General features: G+C 52.0%; 1 protein-coding gene across 6 annotated transcripts in view; it reads right to left on the bottom strand.

Moving 5' to 3' along the window:
* AXIN2 (axin 2) overlaps positions 1-19,555 on the bottom strand; it is a 31,685-nt gene extending 12,130 nt beyond the window's left edge. Inside the window, exons 1-3 of one of the 6 annotated variants that reach the window (XM_004432683.2) lie at positions 19,440-19,555; positions 15,784-16,714; positions 7,230-7,370 (exon numbers count right to left, since the gene is read on the bottom strand). In XM_004432683.2, coding sequence (XP_004432740.1) covers positions 7,230-7,370; positions 15,784-16,598 — 956 coding nt within the window. In that variant the 5' untranslated portion in view covers positions 16,599-16,714; positions 19,440-19,555. Of the gene's footprint in view, positions 1-7,229; positions 7,371-15,783; positions 16,715-17,471; positions 17,490-17,923; positions 18,282-18,780; positions 19,038-19,439 lie in introns of those variants that run through there. The other 5 variants (XM_087441474.1, XM_087441473.1, XM_014789188.2 and 2 more) reach the window with 5 other exon arrangements.
* Between the last annotated feature and the right edge of the window lie 1,560 nt (positions 19,556-21,115).

Below are 21,115 nucleotides of genomic sequence, written 5' to 3'. Positions count from 1 at the left end.
CATTCTGTGCAATTCATTCAAGTATCTGAGTACCTACTATATGTCAGACTTTGTTGTAGGCACTGGGCAAGAGGGCAAGGAAGGAGGGGGATAAAAATGCAGATGACTGCCCTGATGAAGCATATATTTAATGGGGTGGCACAGGCAATAAGCAAAAATAAAAAAGTAAAATCTATGGTACGTTAGAAGGTGGTAAATACTATGATGAAATACACGGCAGGAGGTGGGGAGAGAGGACTGCCAGGTGGGGGGGCACAAGGGAGCTGCAATTTTAAACAGAGAAGGGTGGGTCAATGCAGTCCTTGCTGCAAAGGTGACTTTTGAGCAAAGACCTGAAGGCAATAGGGGCCCCTATATCCTTCATCATTATATTAAAAAAAAAAAAAAAAAAGCAAGAGGAAGAGGTAAGAAAAGCCTCCACTCCAGCCTGTCTTCACTAGAAACATGACGAAGTTGCTATAATTTTTTTAAAAAGAATTTTGTTCTTGAAAGCAGTCGAATGGTCAAGGTGTGAGTATTTTCCATCGCTGTCCCTTCTGGAGGCCACTTACTTACAAAAGCCCCAGGATTCAGACATTTCCATACTGAATCATACTTGAAGGCTGTAAATATTGAAATTAGGCATTTGGTTATTTTCCTTTCCCTGGTGTTTTGTTCCTCATAGGATGGAAGGAAGAAAAACATCTTTGGCTCATCAGCAGTGGGGGAAATGGGGTTGACCTCGAGCTCCTTATCTGGAATGCTCTAGAATTCTAAGGCATTTTCCGGAAGTCTGCTGACCTACGCCAGAGAACAGGGCCACTGTGGAATGATGCATATCATGGTAGATCAATAGTCCAATGATCTGTTAGCTAAACCTTGGCTAAGAAGCATAAAGGATAATCGTATTGAGGGTGCAGGGGGAGGAGAGAGATCAATATAAGGCAAAGACCTACACGCAACGCAAGTCCTGTCCCAGAGAAAGGCCGAGAAGGCGCAGAGACAGTGAGCACTGTGGGGAGGGTTAGCCAGACGACCAGTGCAAGTCAAGTCTCCCAGACAGCCTCCAACTCACTGAGGCCTAGGACTCAACTCAGCCCTCGAAGGCCAAGTAGGATAAAAAGTTCTAAGTCTAGAAACTTACTGAACCACCTGGAACTTATTTACCAAAACTCAACGTTTTCACCCTGGGATTGTTTACAAGACATGGGAGAAAACTGCATTCTCATGAGCATGCCTGGCTTGACCAGTAACCAAATTCCATACCAGGTGATTGATTCCAACCCAAGGCTGCCAGGCCCCATGTTCTACTGTGGGTCAGACATGTCTGACATATAATCCAACTTCATTCTCATAAAAACCCTAGTTCACCACATCTTACAGAGGTCCAGAGATGCTCCATAACTCGCCTAGAGTTGCAGTCAGTAGCGATTAGATGTAGAATCCAAAATCCATGCCGCTGTTGGACTCCAGAACAGACATCCTCAACTCAACAACCTACACTCCCAGCCCCGACTGGAGGAGCCAAGCTTCCTGATTGTCTGAGCATGGGGGGGGCGCCATTTCCTAACCCCATGAAGTCATCTGATGTTCTGAAGGGGTGAATGGGAGATTTGGGGAACATTCTGGAAAGTCCTCCCCTACTACTTAGTACTCACTGGCTATGGGGCGTGCCAGGTGGTTCCCAAAGCATGATGAATATCCACCTAAAATCCCTTGTGGGGTGGGGATGACAGTGGGGGTTCCACAGATTGGGTCTCATGGTGGTCCAACCAACTTCTGCTACCCCAGGGTTGCAAGACAATCTCTCTGCCCTTCTCCTGACAAGCAGCTCTTCCAGGGGCTTCCTAAGAGTGGATGGCTCTGCTCCAGGCCTCTTCCTGACAGCCTTGGGGGGGTAGGAGCCAAGCACCCCATGGTCCCCACTGTGACACACGCAGGCTTTAGGTGTCCCAGAGGAGGCCCCCTTCCATCCCCTCCAAGACTCTGTCCTTGAGTCTTGCAATCTTTTCTCCTTTCCTCCCAGACGGAAATCAGTGATGAGGCTTTCATACCTCTTTTTCTTTTTCCACGTAAGGTAAAAGAAAAAAAGATAAATGGGGGAAGTAGGTATGGAAGGGGTGCAGGGTAAGCACGTCACTTGCCGATTGAAGGCAAGAGGAACAAATGATTTTTAAGCACCCCCCACCCAACACACACCCCCTATTCACCCAGGGCAGGTGAAGGATCCAACCACAGGCAAGGAAACTTGTGACCAGGGCACAAAAAGGGAGATTTCAACTTGCCCAGGCTCAAAGAGGCTTAACAAGCACCTTCAAGGACATGTGGCTTGAACTCCCCCCCCAGGCCAAGAATCTTCTTCCAAAACAGCCCCTCATTCCAGAAGGGGCCTCTCTTTTTTTGATTCGGGCTCTAAAAGTCTATGATCAGCTTCCTGGATGCTCAGAACTGTGAGCTGAAGAGCACCAAGTTTTGGTCCCTATACAGTCTACTTGAATCATAAACATTTTAGCTAATGAGCCTGCTGCCAGGCCCAGCTGTTTCTGGGGAGCACTGGTTTTGAAGTGTGGACTCCACTTAGCTGCCATTTAAGCTGAGCCAATTAGCTTAGCCTTTTGACTCCCCCGTGCCTGGCCTAACCTGAAGGTCAGTTTTCCGGCGGCTTTGAAAGAGCAGACTCGGGCGCACATGCGTCCACTGCATTTTCATTTGGCAACCACTCGGAAGGCAGCCTCTGATCACAGCCAACATCAAAAGCCTGGTTTGTAAGATAAGGTAATATTTGAAGTTCACTCAGATGCCTTCCCTGGCATCCAAAGTAAACCCATAAATAAGATATAAGGGAATGAAAATAAATAAATAAAACGACCTGTGTCACCCTCTGCGTGACACGCGAGGAGAGCATCTTGCGCTGATATTGTGACACTCAGCAGCAGCAACCTACAGATCAGGCTGATCCTGATTATAAGAGCAGCTCTGGACAAAAATAAAAGCTGGAGACGCCTCCACGCCATTGACGTAGCTCTCACAATTCCTGGCAACTCCTAACAGCAGCCACACTTGGGGGCATAGAACCTGCTGCTTCTGATGTTTTCAGCCCCTGGGCTCCATCCTCCTAGGCCTGATGCCCTGGAACGGCCCTGCAATCCTTCCGCCCCCAGTGTTCCAAGGATTGGGGTTTAGAACTTTGCTGGGAGTCTGGCACCTAACTTTCAAAAAAAAAAAAAAAAACTAAAAAGCCATTTCTTCTGAGAATGCAGGTTTCAGAGTAACAGGCTGGTAAAACAGCCTTCTCAGAGGCCTATTCTGAAGACCCAAATCCCCAGCCATCTTTAACAGGGCTTTTTACTTTGCGGGAAAACAAGGCAGCAGTGGGCTTTGGGAGAAGGCAATGTTTTCTTTAAAGCCCCTGCCCGCTCTGTACCTCCAGGCCCCGGTGCAGGGCTCCCTGGAACAACCAAGGGGGGCCGGCCCTGCCCAACTTCTACCCAGGCCTTTTGCAAAGGCCCCCGGGACATAATTGGTTCTGTCGCAAATGAGCCGATTGCCTCCCCGGGCTTGTGTCTAATGAACTCCAACCTTCTGGAGTCTATTGAAGGCCGCCTGTGACCCCCTCTCCCCTCTCCCCAGCCGCATCCCCTCCCCAACTCCCAGCAGGGCAGGCAGCCCCGCACCCCAGCCCCTCGCAGCCTGGCCGGCCATTGTGACCAGGAGAAACAGCCAGGGCCCTTTTCATGCTTTATGGGGCGCTCCTATTCACTTGTTCAAGGAAATTTCAAAGGGGCTGCTACCCTCTTATCCCCTCTAAGCTTCCCCGGATGAACAATGGGCTGAAAGCGATTCAGTTCAGCTTTTCATCCCCCACACACTTTATTTCTCGCTCGGCACTCTCATCTGCGCGAGGCCCACAATTGGCAGAGCTCTGAAGAGGGGTCTAATCCCAGCCCTGGGAATCCCGGGCGACCCGCCCGACACTGGGCAGATCACACACACCAGGGCCAGCCAGCCAGAAAGTGCCTCGCACAGCCCGGCTTTCAGTGTACGCCAAGTCTGTCGGGCAGGAGAGCGGGGAGGCCCCGGGGACCCCCAGGGCCTGGCAGCTCGAGACCCACAGGAACCTCTAAGCCCGATGGGCTTTGTCCCCCACCATGCAGCATGAGGCAAACCGCCCTGGACAAACGACTCCCGAGAGATGGGAAATGCACTCTGGTTGGTATAAACACGCCCAAGTGGGTACAGCTGCAAGGGCCACATCTGATAACCTCCCACTTGGTGGGGAGAAGGCTCAGAGCACCCAACGCTGACATCAGAAGATCAGATCCAATGCAGCGAGGCCCCAGGTCTCCGAGCCTCCAGGTACTTCTCTTGGCGTTGGCGTCCTGGTTTACTTACCACCAATCCAAGGGAGATACGCTGCAGGAGGGGCTTACAACACGCTGAGGTCCTGCCATTGGGACCCAAGGGTATCAACTGTACCCCAAAGAGAAAGCTGCTAAGTGAGGGATGTGCTCTCTCATCTCTGTACCAAACCCCTGTGCTACCTAGAACAGAGGATTCCCAAAGGTAACTTCTCTGATCCCTGAAAGTGGCTTCAAGTCCACAAGTGCTTTAGCTGAAGGGGGGAAGGGGAGAGCTTTAAAGTCACATGTAAATAAAAGTGAGGAAGTTTTTCTTCTGGAAAGGAAACCAAAGAAGAGTGAAGAGGGAGGGTGTAGGGGAGAAGCCAGAACTTGCTCCCTCCTACCCTCCCCCAACCCATTAAAAAAGCAAGCAGTGTGGTCACTAATAAATAAAAAAGAAACTCAAAGTGGCTCAAAAGTCTCCTTATCAACTGGTCCTAATAACACAGCTTATGTGGGAGATTTTCAAGCTTGGGGGAGGGGAGTAACAGGCAAAGGCCAGGGGCTGGGGCTGCCCTGGACTGAGTTCTGTCTCTGACATGAGTGGCTATATGGCACCATTGGGCCTTTCTTCCTCATCTGTAGTCACACAGGTGACTTTCTGATTGGGTCTTGTGAGGCTTAGACAGCTTTGGGGACGACAGCCAATTATCTCCTCGTGAAGCCAGAATAACACCTCAATGATGGGGACTGAAATGCAGGCAAGGACCAGGAAGCAAGCCAAAATAGTCTCGACAGAACTCAACCAAAGCCTTATAGTCTTAAGGAAACTACATCTGACTTAGGAGATTCACTCAATGCCCTCATTCAAATCCAGCTTACTCTTACCTTACACATAACACTAAGATGCCCACACAATCCACAAATTAATAAAAGCTGAAGGAGGAATGCTGCTGGAAGCAAGTACACAGACAGTGGCAAAAAATGACAGCAGGCAGAATGACAGAAAAAAAGAAAAACCATTTTTAAAAGGGGGGGGTGCTAATATTTATAGAGGCAGATAGCTTTATACAACCTTGTATTCTATGAGAAAATACTACAACATACTATGAAAACAGATCTCGATATTAATTATTTGGATCAAGTAATAAACTATGCCTTGTATAATACTATTCAATAAAGACAGAGCAAAAACTATTATTTTAAGAACTATGTCCATCAAAGGATAATTTTTTTCAAGTATAGATACTTAAAGAGTTCAGTCAATATGGAAAACTTACTTCTGTGCAATCTTTCCTTTCTCCACGTTGGATGAAAGATGTGTATCCTTACTCTATTTGTACTCATGCCAAAATGCTGTTCTTTTACTAACAGGGAAGCTTTCACCTTAAGGATCTCTCTCCCTTTACTAACAGGGGAATCTGAGGTGACACAATAAAAGTGACCAGGAAAATCAATAGTAGAGTCCCAAACCAGCCTCATCGACTTTCCTTCCAACTGGTTCCATGACACAGGCCAACCAACAAGACGCTGGCCAACAGAAATCAGATAATTCCAAACAAACTAGAAGAATAGATGGTACAGTTTTAGGAAGCTAAAAGGAACAAACTCTAAGTAAGTATGCCAGAACTTACAACAGCTCAGTGGGTTTGCCTTTCAAAACTGTTTCCTTAGTAGGAGAAATTCCTACTCCAAAACTTTGTGGAAAAGCCTTCAAAGACCATTTCTAGAACAGTGGTTCTCAACTGCGTGTTGGGTGACAAGCTCTTGGGGAGTTTCGCCCAGGCCCAGGCTCCATCTCCCTCAGGTCTCCGGAATAAGAATCTCAAAGGATGACAGGAGATGGGGATACCCAGTCCACCACACTCACATACACAAATACCTCTATGAGACTCACAGAGAACTGCTGTCCTCCAGCCACAGAGATCACCATTGCATGACCTCAAACGACCTAAAACTCAAAGCGTGACCCTGCCTGATGGCCTGCTGACCTCATCAGACCACCCTGATGACTTGGGTTGCTTTCAGAAATCAAAGCCATCCATCTGCAAAAGATCCAAGATCAGGGGCTGGCCTGGCGGCGTAGCAGTTAAGTTTGCGTGCTCCACTTCCGGGGCCCGGGGTTCACAGGTTCAGATCCCGGGCGCAGACCAACACACCGCTTGTCAAGCCATGCTGCGGCCATGTCCCCGATAAAGTAGAGGAAGATGGGCATGGATGTTAGCTCCGGGGCAATCTTCCTCAGCACAAAGAGGAGGACTGGCAATGGATGTTAGCTCAGGGCTAGTCTTCCTTACAAAAAAGAAGATCCAAGATCAGACACGACTTTGGGTAGAACTCCTACAGGACAGAGTAGGTATGCCACCAACACTTACTGAATTGAACGATGTCCATGTGAACACATCCATGATAGAACATTACACACAGTGGCCCTTTAGAGAGCTCTGGCTTTCTGACTCCCTCCTTCAAAAACAGTGAACACCTAAACACAAACACTTCTAATGCCACCCTGTCTCCCACCTGTTGGTTCTGCAAATGGGATACACCTGGGTTTCCAGACCAGCCAAGCACTTCTGCCCACAGGGAAGGCAGGCAAATGACAACCAGAAGATGGGTTTTTAAACTCAAGGAATTTATAGATATTCATCTTAATCTTCTATCTTACTTTAGTTTTCTTCTGTTAAAGTCCCATCCAACTTTCCTTTCAAGGCTCTAAGCTTAACACTCCCCAGACTACCATGTCACCCTCCTAAACCAGCACTGCACCACCGGTACACTCCCCTCCCACCAAACAAAAGTCCACACACACAGATGGGATTTGCAAAACCAGGTGAGAATGGCTGAGAACTCCGCCCAGCTGGTGGGTCACACTGCCCACCATGTACATGATGGGGATACCAGAATACTTACACACTACTGTCCGTCATGGACATGGAATCATCAGTCAGTGCGTCACTGGATATCTCACTATCATTGGCGCTGGTGGCTGGCGCAAAGACATAGCCAGAACCTACATGGTATGGATTCACAGGCTCACTCCTCTTGAAGGACCTGCAGAAAAGTACAATAGCAGTGCATCACTGATTCTCTCCAGAAACCCAGGTAACCAGGTGACAACAGAGCGCACAATCCCGCAATGTGTTCGATGCCGACTTGCTGCTCAGGGCCAGTCGCTCATCTGGGCTGAAAACAGGCTGGGTTCCTCTGCCCCCAAAGGCACGTCTGCCAGGGGACAGGGGACCCCAGAGGCAGCCCAGGGGATCCTACAAAGTTCTAAATACACACTTACAAAGACAGAGGAACAGGACTCTGCTCTAGGAGGGGAGGCTATGGTGTGAAAGAGGGGAATAAGTCAGTGGAGATGGAGTGCCTTCCCCTCCCCACCCCCATATCCAAGCCTGCACCAGAAGAATATAATCTGGGGGCCCCAAGACATCTTAAGCTTCCAAACTCCCCACCTGGGGTCTGTCAGCATAGTTCAGAGATGCAGACACCTAGATGTCTGTCATAGCCTTCTCATTTCAACCCTGGGCCCAGTGAGCTAGACAGATGGGACAGAAAAGTTCAAGCCAATGTTGAGGGCTTCCACCCCACCCTGAGCTAGGCCTCTGCCGTGCCCTTCCCCCACGCAGGCCTTCCTTCTCTCAGGGCTGCCTAAGGCCAGCAGGATTAAAATGAGCAGCACAGCTGTTTCAAAGGCAGGTCCAGGCCCCTCCTCCGGTGTCTCCCACTCTTTTGTTTCAGTGGCCTCTGCCTCCTCATTTTGCCCTCTTGATCTCCTCCCAGAACAACCAGTGTGCCTGGCCCCTGCTGGGCCGCATTCCTCTTGTGTCACCAGTGAGGAACTGAAGCAGGGGGAGCGGGGAGAAGGAGGAAGGGGCCACTCTGGTTGGCGGGCTGCAGGAAGGGGCCTGTAAAGCCTGAAGTGGCAAGACAGCTCGTACACAAAGACCCTGGCATACTCCACTGGGCCCACCAAGTCTAAGCCAACAGCAGAGAAATCGATTGGAGGAGCAGGGAAAGGCTAGAAAAGAGAACATATTCTTTCAGGCCACTGCAGCCGGTCTACACAGACAGCCGTGGAGTTGGCAGATGAAAGGGACCCATGAGAGGTCAAAGCAGCCTTCTGCATGTGTTCACCGAGCTCCTAGTCTCTTACTACGTGTCCAGCACTGCACTGGACTCTGGGTGTACCCAGCCCCGGTCTCTGGTCTCCTGACACCCATGGCCTGGAAGGGGTGTGTCACCATAACATGAAGGGGCACCAAGAGGGAGGCAGACACAGTGTTATCACAGGCCCACGAAGAGGGGCTAGCCTTCATACACATCATCTCATTTAATCCTCGCCTCCACCTAGGGGAGAAGCAGCACTGTGCCCGTTTCACAGATGTGCCCTTGATGGTTCCACAAGAACAGCAGCGTGCCCCAGATCACAGAGCTGGAACTGCTGGGTGGGGGACTGATTTGTTGGGTTCTCTCTCAACCTCTCTTTCTGCCTCCTAATACAAAGACTAGCCTCAACATTTTGAAAAGTTCTAGAATAAGAGGCAGGATGAGTGACCTGGGAGAGGTAATCCTGGTGTAACTAACGATGGAGATGATGTTTCTAGCTGGGATGGCCGGGGATGGCTCCCTAGGACGGCTCCCTGGGACAGGTGGGAGCAAGGTGAACCTTTATGGGCGAGCAGGAATTCCAGATGACACCCAGGACGGGGGAAGGCAAAAGCTGTTAAAAGCCCTCCAGACTGGGGAGGAAGGGGGTGGGGCTAGTTGGGGCAGGAAGGGGCAGGGAGGGGAGGGGGCCTGAGGTTTTCCCAGCAGCACCTGTGATCCCGAGGGTGTGCCACCAGGTTGGACTGGAAGGCGGGGTGGGGGTGGACAGAGAGTTGTTGCCCCAGTTTGGTGTGAGGGCCTCAACAGGGGGCAGTGGGGAGGGAAAAGGTAGAAGAGACCATCTCTGTCTTTAAGGAGTCTGCACTCTAGTGGCTGGAGTGACAAGAAATGTTACTTACAGAGTCATAACATTTTAGAGACAGAATGAACCTTAGAAAGGATCTAACCCAACCCTCTCAGTTTAGAAATGTTAATAAAACCCAAGAGCTACCATTGATTGAGCCCTTTGTATGGGCGGGGTCTTTGTTTCTGTCACTGCTGTACCCCAAGCACACAGGTGCTCAATGAACGTCTGCCCAATCATCTTTCATCCTCACTACCAGCCAAGGAGGTAATAGAACCCAAGGGGGTGGGGGGGAGCAGTCAAAAGTCTTGTTGGAGGGCCACCTGGCTAGAGACTCAGCCACATGGAACCCATATCCAGACTTCCAGAGGAGCTCGACATTAGCAGGGACCTTGATTCTGTTCCACTGAGCTAGGCTGGAACATAAACGTTACGTAGGTGTGGAATTAACTAGAAAGTGCAAATGAGGAATGTTGCACCTGAACCCATCAAATATCTTGGATTAAGTGACCTTGAACTGTCACTTGGACACTCTAGCCCTGTTCTTTTATCTGTATAGGGCAAGAAGTCTCACTACCTCCCAGGATATTTGATGGTGACTAAATAAGGATAGAAGGATCTTCCACGCCTTAGAACTGGTCCCCATGTCCTCAATCTGGGATTTCCAGATTCCAAATCTAGAGAAAGGAGGAAAGGCATTTGGTTTTTCTGGAGAAGAGATGGGATGAGGGATGATTCAGTAAAAATAGACTCCTAGTTGATAAGGAAACTCAAGAGGAAGAAGAGGACGGTTCTATTTGGCTTCGAAAGAGGAAATGGACTTTCTTATAGGTCAGAAAGAAGAAAGCACTTCTTTTATTTATTTATTTATTTTATTGTTTTTGTCAGGAAGATCAGCCCTGAGCTAACATCCATGCTAATCCTCCTCTTTTTGCTGAGGAAGACCAGCTCTGAGCTAACATCTATTGCCAATCCTCCTCTTTTTTTTTTTTTTCTCCTTTTTCCCCCAAAGCCCCAGTAGATAGTTGTATGTCATAGCTGCACATCCTTCTAGTTGCTGTATATGGGACGCGGCCTCAGCATGGCCGGAGAAGTGGTGCGTCGGTGCGCGCCCGGGATCCGAACCCGGGCCGCCAGTAGCGGAGCGCGCGCACTTAACCGCTAAGCCACGGGGCCAGCCCGAAAGCACTTCTTAATGGCCAGAGTGGACCCATGGAGTGGATGGGGGCAGGTTATGGAATCACCGAAGTCTTTAATATAGCCCAAAACTCCCAGGTATCTGGGGTGCTTGGATGGGGCTACTGCCTCAAAGCAGGATGGACCAGATAACTCCTCAGGGTCCCATCCTGTCTTCAGGACCCCATGATAAATAAGTTCCGTAAGCCCTTGATTGGGTCCAGAAATCAAGAGGCCGAGAGCTAGTGCTGGCTTAGCTCCCAGCCAGCTGGGTGACCAAAGGTGACTCACAGCCTCCATGGAGGACGTGGGGCCTCTACCTAAAAACCAGGCAGTTCAAACATGGCCATCTGCATGAAGTTCTTGCATCCTCTGAAAGGCCCAACAAGGGCACGGTAATTTGGGAGGACCACAGTTTAATTCTCCAAAAAACCAACTGCCTGGGGCCAGCCTGGTGGCGTAGTGGTTAAGTTCACGAGCTCCACTTCGGTGGCGCAGGGTTTGCAGGTTCGGATCCCAGGCATGGACCCACACACTGCTCATCAGGCCGTGCTGTGGCAGCATCCCACATACAAAGTAGAGGAAGACTGGAACAGATGTCAGCTCAGGGCCAATCTTCCTCACCAAAAAAAAACACAACCGCCAACAGAAACAGTGCTCCAGTAGCTCTTCTTTCTTCCGGGGTATTCATCGTGACTTAGGATTACAGAGCGCAGGTGTGTTTACACGCTGAATGCCTGTCCTGAGCAACTTGACTAGAAGCCCTATGAGGAGAGGGACCAGATCTGTCTTCTTCACATGTGTTTCCCCAAAACTGCCAGCAGTTTGTGGCACGTGGCAGAAGCTCGAAACCTTGTTGAACCTCCTTAAAAGACTCAGGACCATCAAATGGGTTGCTGAAAAGTTTTTTAGTCTAAGAGACATAGTAGAAGATCAAAAAAGCCAAAATAGCCTTAAATAGCATTCAAACTCTCTTTCCACTCCTCCAGTGTTGCTATCTTGGTGGTATTAACACATTGACAATGTCCCAAATGTAAGGGTTATAATTCAGCCTCTACAGGGAGAAAATGACTCAATAGACATTCCTCCCTCCCCAACAAAGGCACCTAACTCAAACCCATGTGTGCTCACAGCTTTGCGCTCCTTGTTGAACACATGGATCCCAAAATAAACTCGTCTCCCTTCACTTCCAAAATAGAGGGCTACTGTGTGACCCATAATTAAAAATGGAATATACTGCTCTGAGCTCAGTTGACTGCAATAAAGTATTTGGGTTTTCCTACAATCATAACAAGACGAGGAGGAGGAAGGAGGCAGGGTCGTGGGGAGAGACAGAAACTCAATTTTTCAGAACCCCGAACTTTGTCAAAATCGCCACATAATGTGAAGAAAAGGGACTAGAGCTGTTTTCTTGTGATTACTTAAAAAAAAAAAACGGAAAGAAACTCAACCATGCTACAGTAATTGTACCCAGATGCTTTGATTATTTCTTCAAGACTGTTGTGTTCCCAGTTGCTGCAAAGATTTTAAATTCCTACAGAGAGTGGAGGCCTATGGTACAGATTTTGCACCGGGCTGTGGCCACAGACCTAGTTTGCAACTTCAACATGCAAAGGGCTTTCAGCTGTCAGGTAGCTGAGCCTCCTGGGACCTGAAGGAAAGAAATGTTTGCTGCTTTCCTTTTCTCTTAGCCTATTCTTATCTCTTATCTTGATGAGATGCTGTGGTCCCTGCCCCCTCCCCATACACCAGGGCAGAGCCTCCCTACAGAGAGCACAATAGAACTGAACTTCGGGGCCTCTTTCTGGGTCCCCTCTCAAAACAAGGCAACTTAAAAAGTATTTGCTTATAAGGCTGTAAGTTTAGGGCTTTCCAAAAGCCCTCTGACAATTTACTCACAAAGTCACTGCCCAAAAGGCAACCCTCTCCTCCCCAAGCATTTTCTAAGGCAAGAATGGGCCTTTTGAAAACAGGCAAACTTTTACAAGTGTATCTTAGCAAACTGCCTTCATCAGAGCTTCCATCCTCTAATTGTGGACTACTGCTTCCAGAATATCTTTCCTATGGCATCATTTTCTTTCATAATTGAAGCCAAGCTTGATTCCAACGGCTTTGCACAAAAACGGGCCTCATCAGTGAGTCCTTTCAGAGAATAGGAAGCACTTGGAGCCAGCAGAGGGCCATCTGCTAGGCCCGGCTTATTTTAAGTGAGGCCAGAGGACAGGGTCCAATGAGACAGATGAGTCCTGCCTTGGGTAGGAACACTCAAGAGCCAGTGCAGAAAGGGAAGGACACAGGGAGCACTCTGTGCACCCAGCACTGTCTTCTCCTTCCCAAAATAAATGCTGGGGTGAGCTCCTAATCCCACAGCCCCCTTCACACACACCTCGACACTGTGCGTGTGTTTGTGTGCCCGGCTTTTTACACGTTCTTCTACTAACAGGTCACTCCTGCCCTCGGTTATTTATAGCCCATCAAAAGCCCAGGCATCCCACTCAACCACTCGCAAACCAGAGTCCTTCCCTCCGAGGATAATTCCTGCTCTTCCGTTCCAACTATTTATATTAAACCTGACACCAAATCAGTAAGGACACAAACAAGTCATTAAAAACGAGGCTCCTTTGAGTGCCCAAGGTAAACACAGGGCCTGGAAGACTAGCCAGTGCTCTGGGCAGCCAGCTGCCAAGACTGCTCCTCAACAGCTGATGAAGAGAGACCCCCAGCAGGACTCGTGTTCTCCATTTCATTCATTTTACTAAGTTATGAAGCCCATCCCCTATGCCCGGTATCTGGCTTGATGAGTGAGTGTACTGGGAGGAGGAGGTGAACTTAAAGAGTTAGATAGGATCCCTACATCCCAAGAACTAGCTGGAAAGACAGACAAGTTCAACAAGTAGAGAAAGTTGAGGCATGGGGAGGGGGAACCCTCTCAAACTTTTCAATGAATATGGACTAGAACCCAAGAGTCACTCTTTGAAAGTGGTATCCTAACCTGGCTGCCCTTTTCATATACCCAATTATTATCATTATTAAATTATACTAATCATAACGCTTTACATCTGTTCAAAACATTTCCCTTTACAAAGGGCTTTCATGTTTATTATTTTGATCCTAATAGCAGCCTATGACATAAGCAGAAGGAATGGTGCCCACTCATTTTACAGATGGGCACATGGAGTTCAGAAAGGCTTCAATGCAGGGAGCAGGCGGTGGACAGGGCTGGAACCCAGGCCTCTGACACCATTCAGGACACCTCCCAATACACCATACGTACACTTGAATATCTTGCATGTTACAATGAAATTAGATGTCTTAAATTCTCTTTGACAATGCCCAGTTAAGACATATGGGCTTCATGTAGCCCAAGTAAAATACTTCATTTCAACCCAACAGTGGAAGAAAGCACACACAATTAGTATGCAAACTCAAGAGGCTGAGGAAAAGCTGTCATCTATATATTAATGATGCCCACAGTTCACAACCAAGAAGGCAAGCACTGGAAACACAAAAGGATCTTTGGCCCCTGGCCCAGAATCTCAAAAGCTTCATCTCCAAAATGTTTAATCCTGGTAATAACCCAGCTGAGGCCTTTGGAAGTAGGAGGGGCGCACCAAGGCTGGGTCTCTATTGCACACCCACAAAGGGGAGGGGTCACAGCAGGGTCCTGCCTGGGAATGCTTTCTCACTAATAACATCCAAAACCACACACGGTGCTACTGTGTTTACAAAGGGGATACTCTGGGTCTCCACACAGGGAGGCACAGAAGCCCCACTGTCAGCAGGCCCCTGGAGAAGCAGCCTTCCCACAGGCCTTAAGTAGTCTGAGCTATGGCTGCCAAACTGGAGAGCAAGGAGGCCAGTAGGTTTACCCAACTGTTCACATAATGGAACAGAGCAGCAATGGCAGGTGCCCAGTGACCTCCCAGCCACAGAAGCCAGACCCACTATCTTCCTCCAAAACAACCTAAAACCATAAGCTTAAAGATGCTGAACCAACTCGTTTCACGTGATCCTTTGCTGCCTTGCAAAAGCCAATCCATTTCCACTTAGGTGTAGACCAGATGTCTGAATGTGGGTAAACTGGCTCCCAAGAGCGCCCCCTGGTGGTGGGAGAACAAGCCCTTCCCTCCCTGTGAAGTATCAACTCTCTTCGCCACCCCTAAATTACGGCTCCTAGGCTTAACCCTGGCTATCCTGCCCCTCCTCCTGCTGCCAGACGCTGGAGGCCCCACCCTACAGAAACAGAGCAATCTCCACAGAGGCAGCCACCAGGTCGCATCCCGGGTCCCTAACACATGGAGAAATACACAATGGATAGCAAGATAAGCCATTCAGACAGCCCACCACTCTCCCTTCCCCTGCATGCCATAAACAGCAACCTAGAATTAAGAGGCTCCTTCTCTTTTTGGATATTTGGAAGGAGACGGAGAGAGAGAGAGAAAAAACTCGTTCTAACAGAAGGTCTGAAGTTGCCTCCAAAGGTCAAGAATCTTAAGACTTGGCCATTCTGTAAAGGACTGTTTGTCTTTGAGCCTCAAAAAGAGAAAGTACTCCAGGGCCCCAGTCCTTTCTGGCCAAGACATCTTCTCCATTAGCGCTAAGCCACAAAATAATCAACCAAGATCTGACCCTCAGACTGCAAGCATTTCAAACCTAGATTAATATACCAGCAGACTAAAGCTAGAGGTCCTTCCTTAGGGAAAGTCACCAAGCCTTCCCTAGTTAGGTGAGTTTCTTGCTGGGTAAATACCTAATTCTACAAAAAGACCCACAAGTTCAGTTGTTAAGCCAATTGCTGGCTCTTATCTTAACATAAGTTCAAAAGATCCCACTTACCCCCACGTCCAATGGGTGCACACGTTATTTCCTGTGCCTCCACCACAACCCAGCTGCCTCCCCAGCCACATTAATTCCACTCTCTACTGATGAGTGGTGAATGATCCCTTCCAAAACTGGTGCTTAGTGTATTTGGTGACTCAGAGGCATCAAAAGCTGCTGTCCCCTCTCTCTCTCTCTCTACCCCTTCTAAGACTGGCCTAGGATAATAAGTAACCCGCACTAATGAATACTGCTTGCCACTGTTTGAAGTGAGCACTGGAAGACTGCAGGTATTTAGCTGCGTGTGCATCACTTCCCCCCCCCTTTAAAGAACAAAAAGCAAGATCAAAGAGCTCATGGCCAGTGGTCCTAGCTCTCAAGAGTCCTTTGTCAGCCTCAGCAGCACATCCATCCAACCATCCACCCTCCTTAACTCAAAACATCTGCAAAGTCCGTATCATCCTCCAACACCCCCACCCCACCCCCAGGCCCCCCCGCCCGGGCAAGTCTTACCTGTATCCATTTTCAACAGTTTCTGTGGACCTCACATTCGCTGTAGCCCTCAGAGTTTTGCTGGACAAGCCAACAACAGTGGGTGCGAGTTTGCACTTGAAGTCGGCACAAGTCCACTCCTCTTCTTCATTCAAGGTGGGGAGATAGCCACACACGACCTTTAGGCTCCCCAGTCCCCCGTTACTCATGTAAGCTGTGTTTTCTCCCCCACTCCTCACATATTCGAGGTATATATCAGAAGTCAAAAACATCTGGTAGGCGTTTTCCTCCATCACCGACTGGATCTCGGTCTGTGCCTGGTCAAACATGATGGAATCGATCTGCTGCTTCTTGATGCCATCTCTTATGTAGGTCTTGGTGGCAGGTTTCAGCTGCTTGGAGACAATGCTGTTGTTCTCGATGTACCTTTTGTAGATTGCTTTGGCTACTCGTAAAGTTTTGGTATCCTTCAGGTTCATCTGCCTGAATCCATTGCAGGCAAACCAAAAGTCTAGGGTATCCACACATTTCTCCCTCTCCAGGAAAGTCCGGAAGAGATAAGCACCATCTTGATCACCCAACAAGGAGTGCAGCGACTTGGTCCACCTGGTCAGAGGGGAATCTGGAGATGCCCGTCCCTCCGGCTCCCCCAACCCATCCTCGTTCCGCCTGGCGTTGGAGGAGACAGGCATGGGTTTGGGGACCTGGCCCTTTCCCACCCCGGCCTGGCACGGTGGGGTCTCCCCTTCTTCCCCGGGAACCGGGGGTCGGGGCGCATCCTCGCGGAAGCTGCTGCTGGGGTCTGGGAGGCGAGTCACCAACACAGCGCTACTCATGGTGAGGGAGTTCTCACTGAGTTTGGGAATTTTTTTTCTTCTTCCAGTTCCTCTCAGCAATCAGCGTGGTCTCTCTTTCTCTCTCAAGTCAGCAGGGGCTCATCTGAGCCTCCTTTCTGCAAAGAAAAGGAAGGGGGAGGTAGGAAGAGAGAAAAGGGTATTGATCTAATCAAAACCAGATCTACCCAACATCAAAGCAAGAAAGTAAACAGGCTTTTCAACTCCTCAAATTCAAATCAAGCAACCCAGCTATCTGCGAGGTGCTCATCTAAAGTATCAGACGCCGCGTTTTCAAAGGCGAAATCTGAGCTCCCTACACACACGGGGGTGGGGGCGGGAAAGGTGAGAGGGGAGCCCCGAGGGTGGGAGGCGGGAACGGATGGGCATGGGAGATGTAAGACATAACCTCCCCAAAACCCACTCGGCCCCGGCGCACGCAGGGTAGTCCCGCCCGCCCCTCCCCGCTCCGCACCCCTCCTCTCCCTTCCCCCGACAGCATCAACTCCAAAGACGCGCACTCCAGCCGCTGGGCTGTGTGCAGGTGAAACCAATTTCGGTACATTTCCCTACTCGGCTCTCCGCACAGATAACTCGAGCTCCAAACGTGCCCTTCCTCGGCATCTGGTTCCCATTCCCCCCACCCCACCCCTTCCCTTTGCACTCCCCCTTCCCACTCCTTCAAAATTCGGAAGATCCTCGACCGAGAAAGAAGCCCGCCCAGCACAGGGCTGAACGAGCTCGCGGACTCCCAGCTGGAAAACGCCCCCCTCCCCAACCCAGATGTACACGTTCGCTGCGCCCCCGCCTCCCACCAAGAATCCGACTCAGTCTACACTTGTCTTCCCCGCTCCCTCAAGCCAGAAACCAACTTACTAAGACGAGACTTTGATCTTCCAACTTTGCAAGAGAGCAGAGAAGCCTCAGGACCCGCCGCCTCCGTCCCCCCGCCCGCCACCTCCCGGAGCCGCGAACCCTACAAAACCGGATCAGAAACCGTCTCACGCTACCACTGCCTGTGCCAAGAATCCCAGACTCTACTGATCTCAAGCCTGTCTCTTTTTTCCAAAAGCAAAAAGTCTTATCTAACCAATAAACAAGCCGCTTTCCCCAGAACGGGAAGGATCAAACTAAGGAGGGCAGGGGCGGGCCGGGCGGATGGGGCGCGACCCCGAACGAGGGACCGGGACGCCGGGCCTGGGGTGGGTGCGCGCGGTCCCCGCCTGGGGCCTCAGGGCGCTAGGCTGGGCAACTCAGCAGGCGGAGTGGCGGGGCCGCCGGTAGCGCCGCGTTACCCAGGCGGAGGGGAGGTGGGGCGGCCCCGTTACCTGGAAGACGAAGGCGGCGCGAGGCCGGGCTCTCATCTCCGCCGCGCCCCCCCGGCCCGCCCCACCCCCCGGCCCAAATCCAACCGAACGCGTCCAGAGCCCCGGCGAGCGGGCCGCCAGGCGCGGGGCCGGAGCTCCGGGAGGCGCTCGCGGCACCCCGAGCCCGGGCGCGGCTCGGTCCCCGGCGCCTCCGCTCGCAGAGGCGCCCACAGAAAAGCACGGAAAGCAGCAGCCTAGTCCAGAAATGGCGACGCGCGGAGTCTGTGCCTCTCCGCAAAAGGGGCCGGGGGCGCGAGGCCCGGGCGGGGAGGAGGGACGCGGGGGACGCGGGCGCCCCGGGCTCGGGCCGCTCCTGCGCTCAGACTGAGCCTCGGCCAGCGCTCGGGGCCCCTAAGCGCGGACCAGTAGCTGGGAGGGGAGGGGGGGTGAGAGAGGCAGGAGGGGAGGAGGGGGCGGAGGGGAGGGGGCGGAGGGGAGGGCCAGCGGGGGGCGCCGCCACCCTTTCATCCCACCTTCCAAAAGCACTCCCGCGCACACTCACACCCCGACTCTCATCCATAACAACGACAGCGATGCGCGCCCCGGGGGGAATCTGGCCCCTCTCGGCCCCCGCCGCAGCCGCCACTTGCAGAAGTCTCTCCGCCGGGGCCCCCCGCCACCCCGCAGAGGAGGGGGCTCGAGCGCCGGACGCGCAGGGCTGCCCGGCCAAGCACCCCGGAGCGCTGGGCGCCGGGCCCGCCGCTCCCCTCCGCGCCCTCCCGGAGCGCGCCCCGAAATAGCCGGCCTGCCAACTTCAAAGGGCTGCCCGGCACATCAAAGCGCGCGGGCCGCCCGGCCGCCGCGGCCTCGGCACTCACCATTGATCAGCGCGCGCGCTCCGCAGCGAGACCTCGCAGGCGCCCCGGGCAGGGCCCTGGCCCCGGCCCCCGGATAGGCTCGCAGCGGCAGCCCCGGGCCCCCCCGGGCCGGTCCCGGCGTCGGGGAACATGGGGAGTCGCGCGGCAGGGGAGGGGGTGCGGGGAAACAACAATCCCGGGATTAGAGCGAGATCCACCGGCCAGGGAGGGGGAAACGGCGCTCCCCGCCGCCCCTTTTATGCAAAAGATCCGAGTGGGCCTCCACCCCCGCCGCGGCCGCCCCCGGCCCCTCCGGCCCCCGCCCGGCCGGGCTTTCAACACAGGTCCTGTTTCCAGCAGTCACTCCGCGCACCAAATGTCCTCCGGGCGCTTCCAACAAAAACTGCGCTGTGGATTTAACTGTGCACTTCAAAGGCGCGAGCCGAGCGCACGGTCCTGAAAGGGAGGTACGCACCAGCCGCGCCCCGGGCCGCCCCCCGTGCCCCCGCGGCCCCTCCTCGGGGCCCTCCGGCTCGCACCGCCCCTCCTGGCCCAGTCTTGGCCGGGCCGGACCCCCTCTCGCCCCCGGCGCCCGCGACGCGACTCGGCGCGACCTCGCCCCGGGTCCAAGGGGGGCTCTCTTTGAAGCAGCTCTGCTGAGGCCGCGCCTCCACCCCCACCTTTTACAGCAGGGCTTTCGGCGGGGGAGACGGGCGCCTCGGACGCCGGGCGGCCCCGAGATCCATTGCTACGAGTGGTTATTTTTATTCCCCGGCTCTCGGGTTGTTACTGAGTTGCCAGGACCTTATCAAAGCGCAGCCGGCTCCAGCCGACTCCCCCGGGCCGGGCTTGGGGAGCCAGTGATCCCGCCGCGCCAATCACAGCCGCGCTCGGCCGGCCCGCGCCGCCCGCCTTAAAGGGACAGCGCCCCGCGCCCTCCCGGGCCCGCCCGGCCCGCCCCCGCCGCACGCTCGGCTCCCGCGTTAACCCTTCCCCGGCCCTCCTCCGCCCCCTGCCTGGCCCCCGCGGCCCCAGAGGCTCTCTCAGCCTGAGTTCTGATTCCGTGTTTCAGGTTCTCCGGTCTCTGCTCTGACTTCCTCCCGCTGCCTGCCCTCGCCCTCCCCAGCTCTGGAAAGCAACAGTTTATTGTAGCATTCTGGCCATCGCAAGAACTGCAAGCAAGCAGAATTTTTTTTTTTTTTCTGTCATCAAACACTTTTCTACCTCTCTTCAAGTTTCCCTGGGAATTTGGGCTTGGAGGATCTTTTAAACGGGGTTCTGGTCCTGAGATCGACTGACCAAGTGTCATAGGGTGAACGGGGGCCTGGATGCAGAAGGCATGTGCGTGCGTGTCTCTGAGTGTGGGTTAGAACCACTGTATGTGGTTGAAGTGTGAAGATGGGGGTGTGAATCTGCCAGCACAGGCCTGAGTGCTGGAGATGGGCTCTGACACCTCGTTAAGAAGCATCCCTCAGGCGGGCCCCTGGCTTAGCGGTTAAGTGCGCAGCTCTGCTTCTGGCGGCCTGGGTTCGGATCCTGGGCGGGCACCTATGCACTGCTTCTCCGGCCATGCTGAGGCCGTGTCCCACATACAGCAGCTAGAAGGATGTGCAGCTATGACCTACAACTATCTACTGGGGCTTTGGGGGAATAAAATAAATAAATAAATAATATAAAAAAAATAAGAAGCATCCCTCAATTCCCTGAAGATTTAACCCCAACTTCCCAACCTGGCGGTCAGAACCCTCCTTGCACACATGGACCATCTTTCTCTAACAACTGCATACCCAACACTCTCTCGCAAGCATCCCCCATCCTCCGATATGCTACATATTAAACAGACACGGAATGTCTTTTTTCCCCTCACCCTCATTTTTAATGTATTGAAAACTCCTCCCCACATTCCCCCAATAATATTATGAGGCATAACCTCACTTAACGAGAAAATATGCCATAAACCTAGAACATTATTTATTTACTCATCTATTGCTATAAAATGATGCCTCATATGATAAGCTAATAATTAACTTTTCCTCCTCTTAAAAAACATAAAGGTATAAGCCAGATTCGTTCAAGAAGGGAACGGGAGAGCCCAGCATTATTGGAGCTGTGCGAGGCCCTCCAACTCAACTCCCTTTTCCTTTGTTTACTTTCTTGTTGAGCTTAAAGGATGACAAACCCTCTTCAAGGCAGAGGTGCCTCTAACCTGTCATGAGGGCGTCAGAACTTTGAAACATGCAAGAAACATATCTGTCTGTTTGGGATTCCATAGGAAAAAAAGGAGGAAGATACACCACCCATGATCTGCCGGAAAAGGGCAGGCAGCAAGGACCCTGCACTATGGCCCCCAGCCTAT

The sequence above is a fragment of the Ceratotherium simum genome, chromosome 16, assembly GCF_057802395.1.
Source record: "Ceratotherium simum simum isolate JZ-2026a chromosome 16, ASM5780239v1, whole genome shotgun sequence".
In the NCBI taxonomy this organism is placed as follows: domain Eukaryota; kingdom Metazoa; phylum Chordata; class Mammalia; order Perissodactyla; family Rhinocerotidae; genus Ceratotherium; species Ceratotherium simum.
The sequence above is the reverse complement of the archived record's forward strand: the minus strand, read 5'-3'. Positions and strand labels throughout refer to the sequence as shown.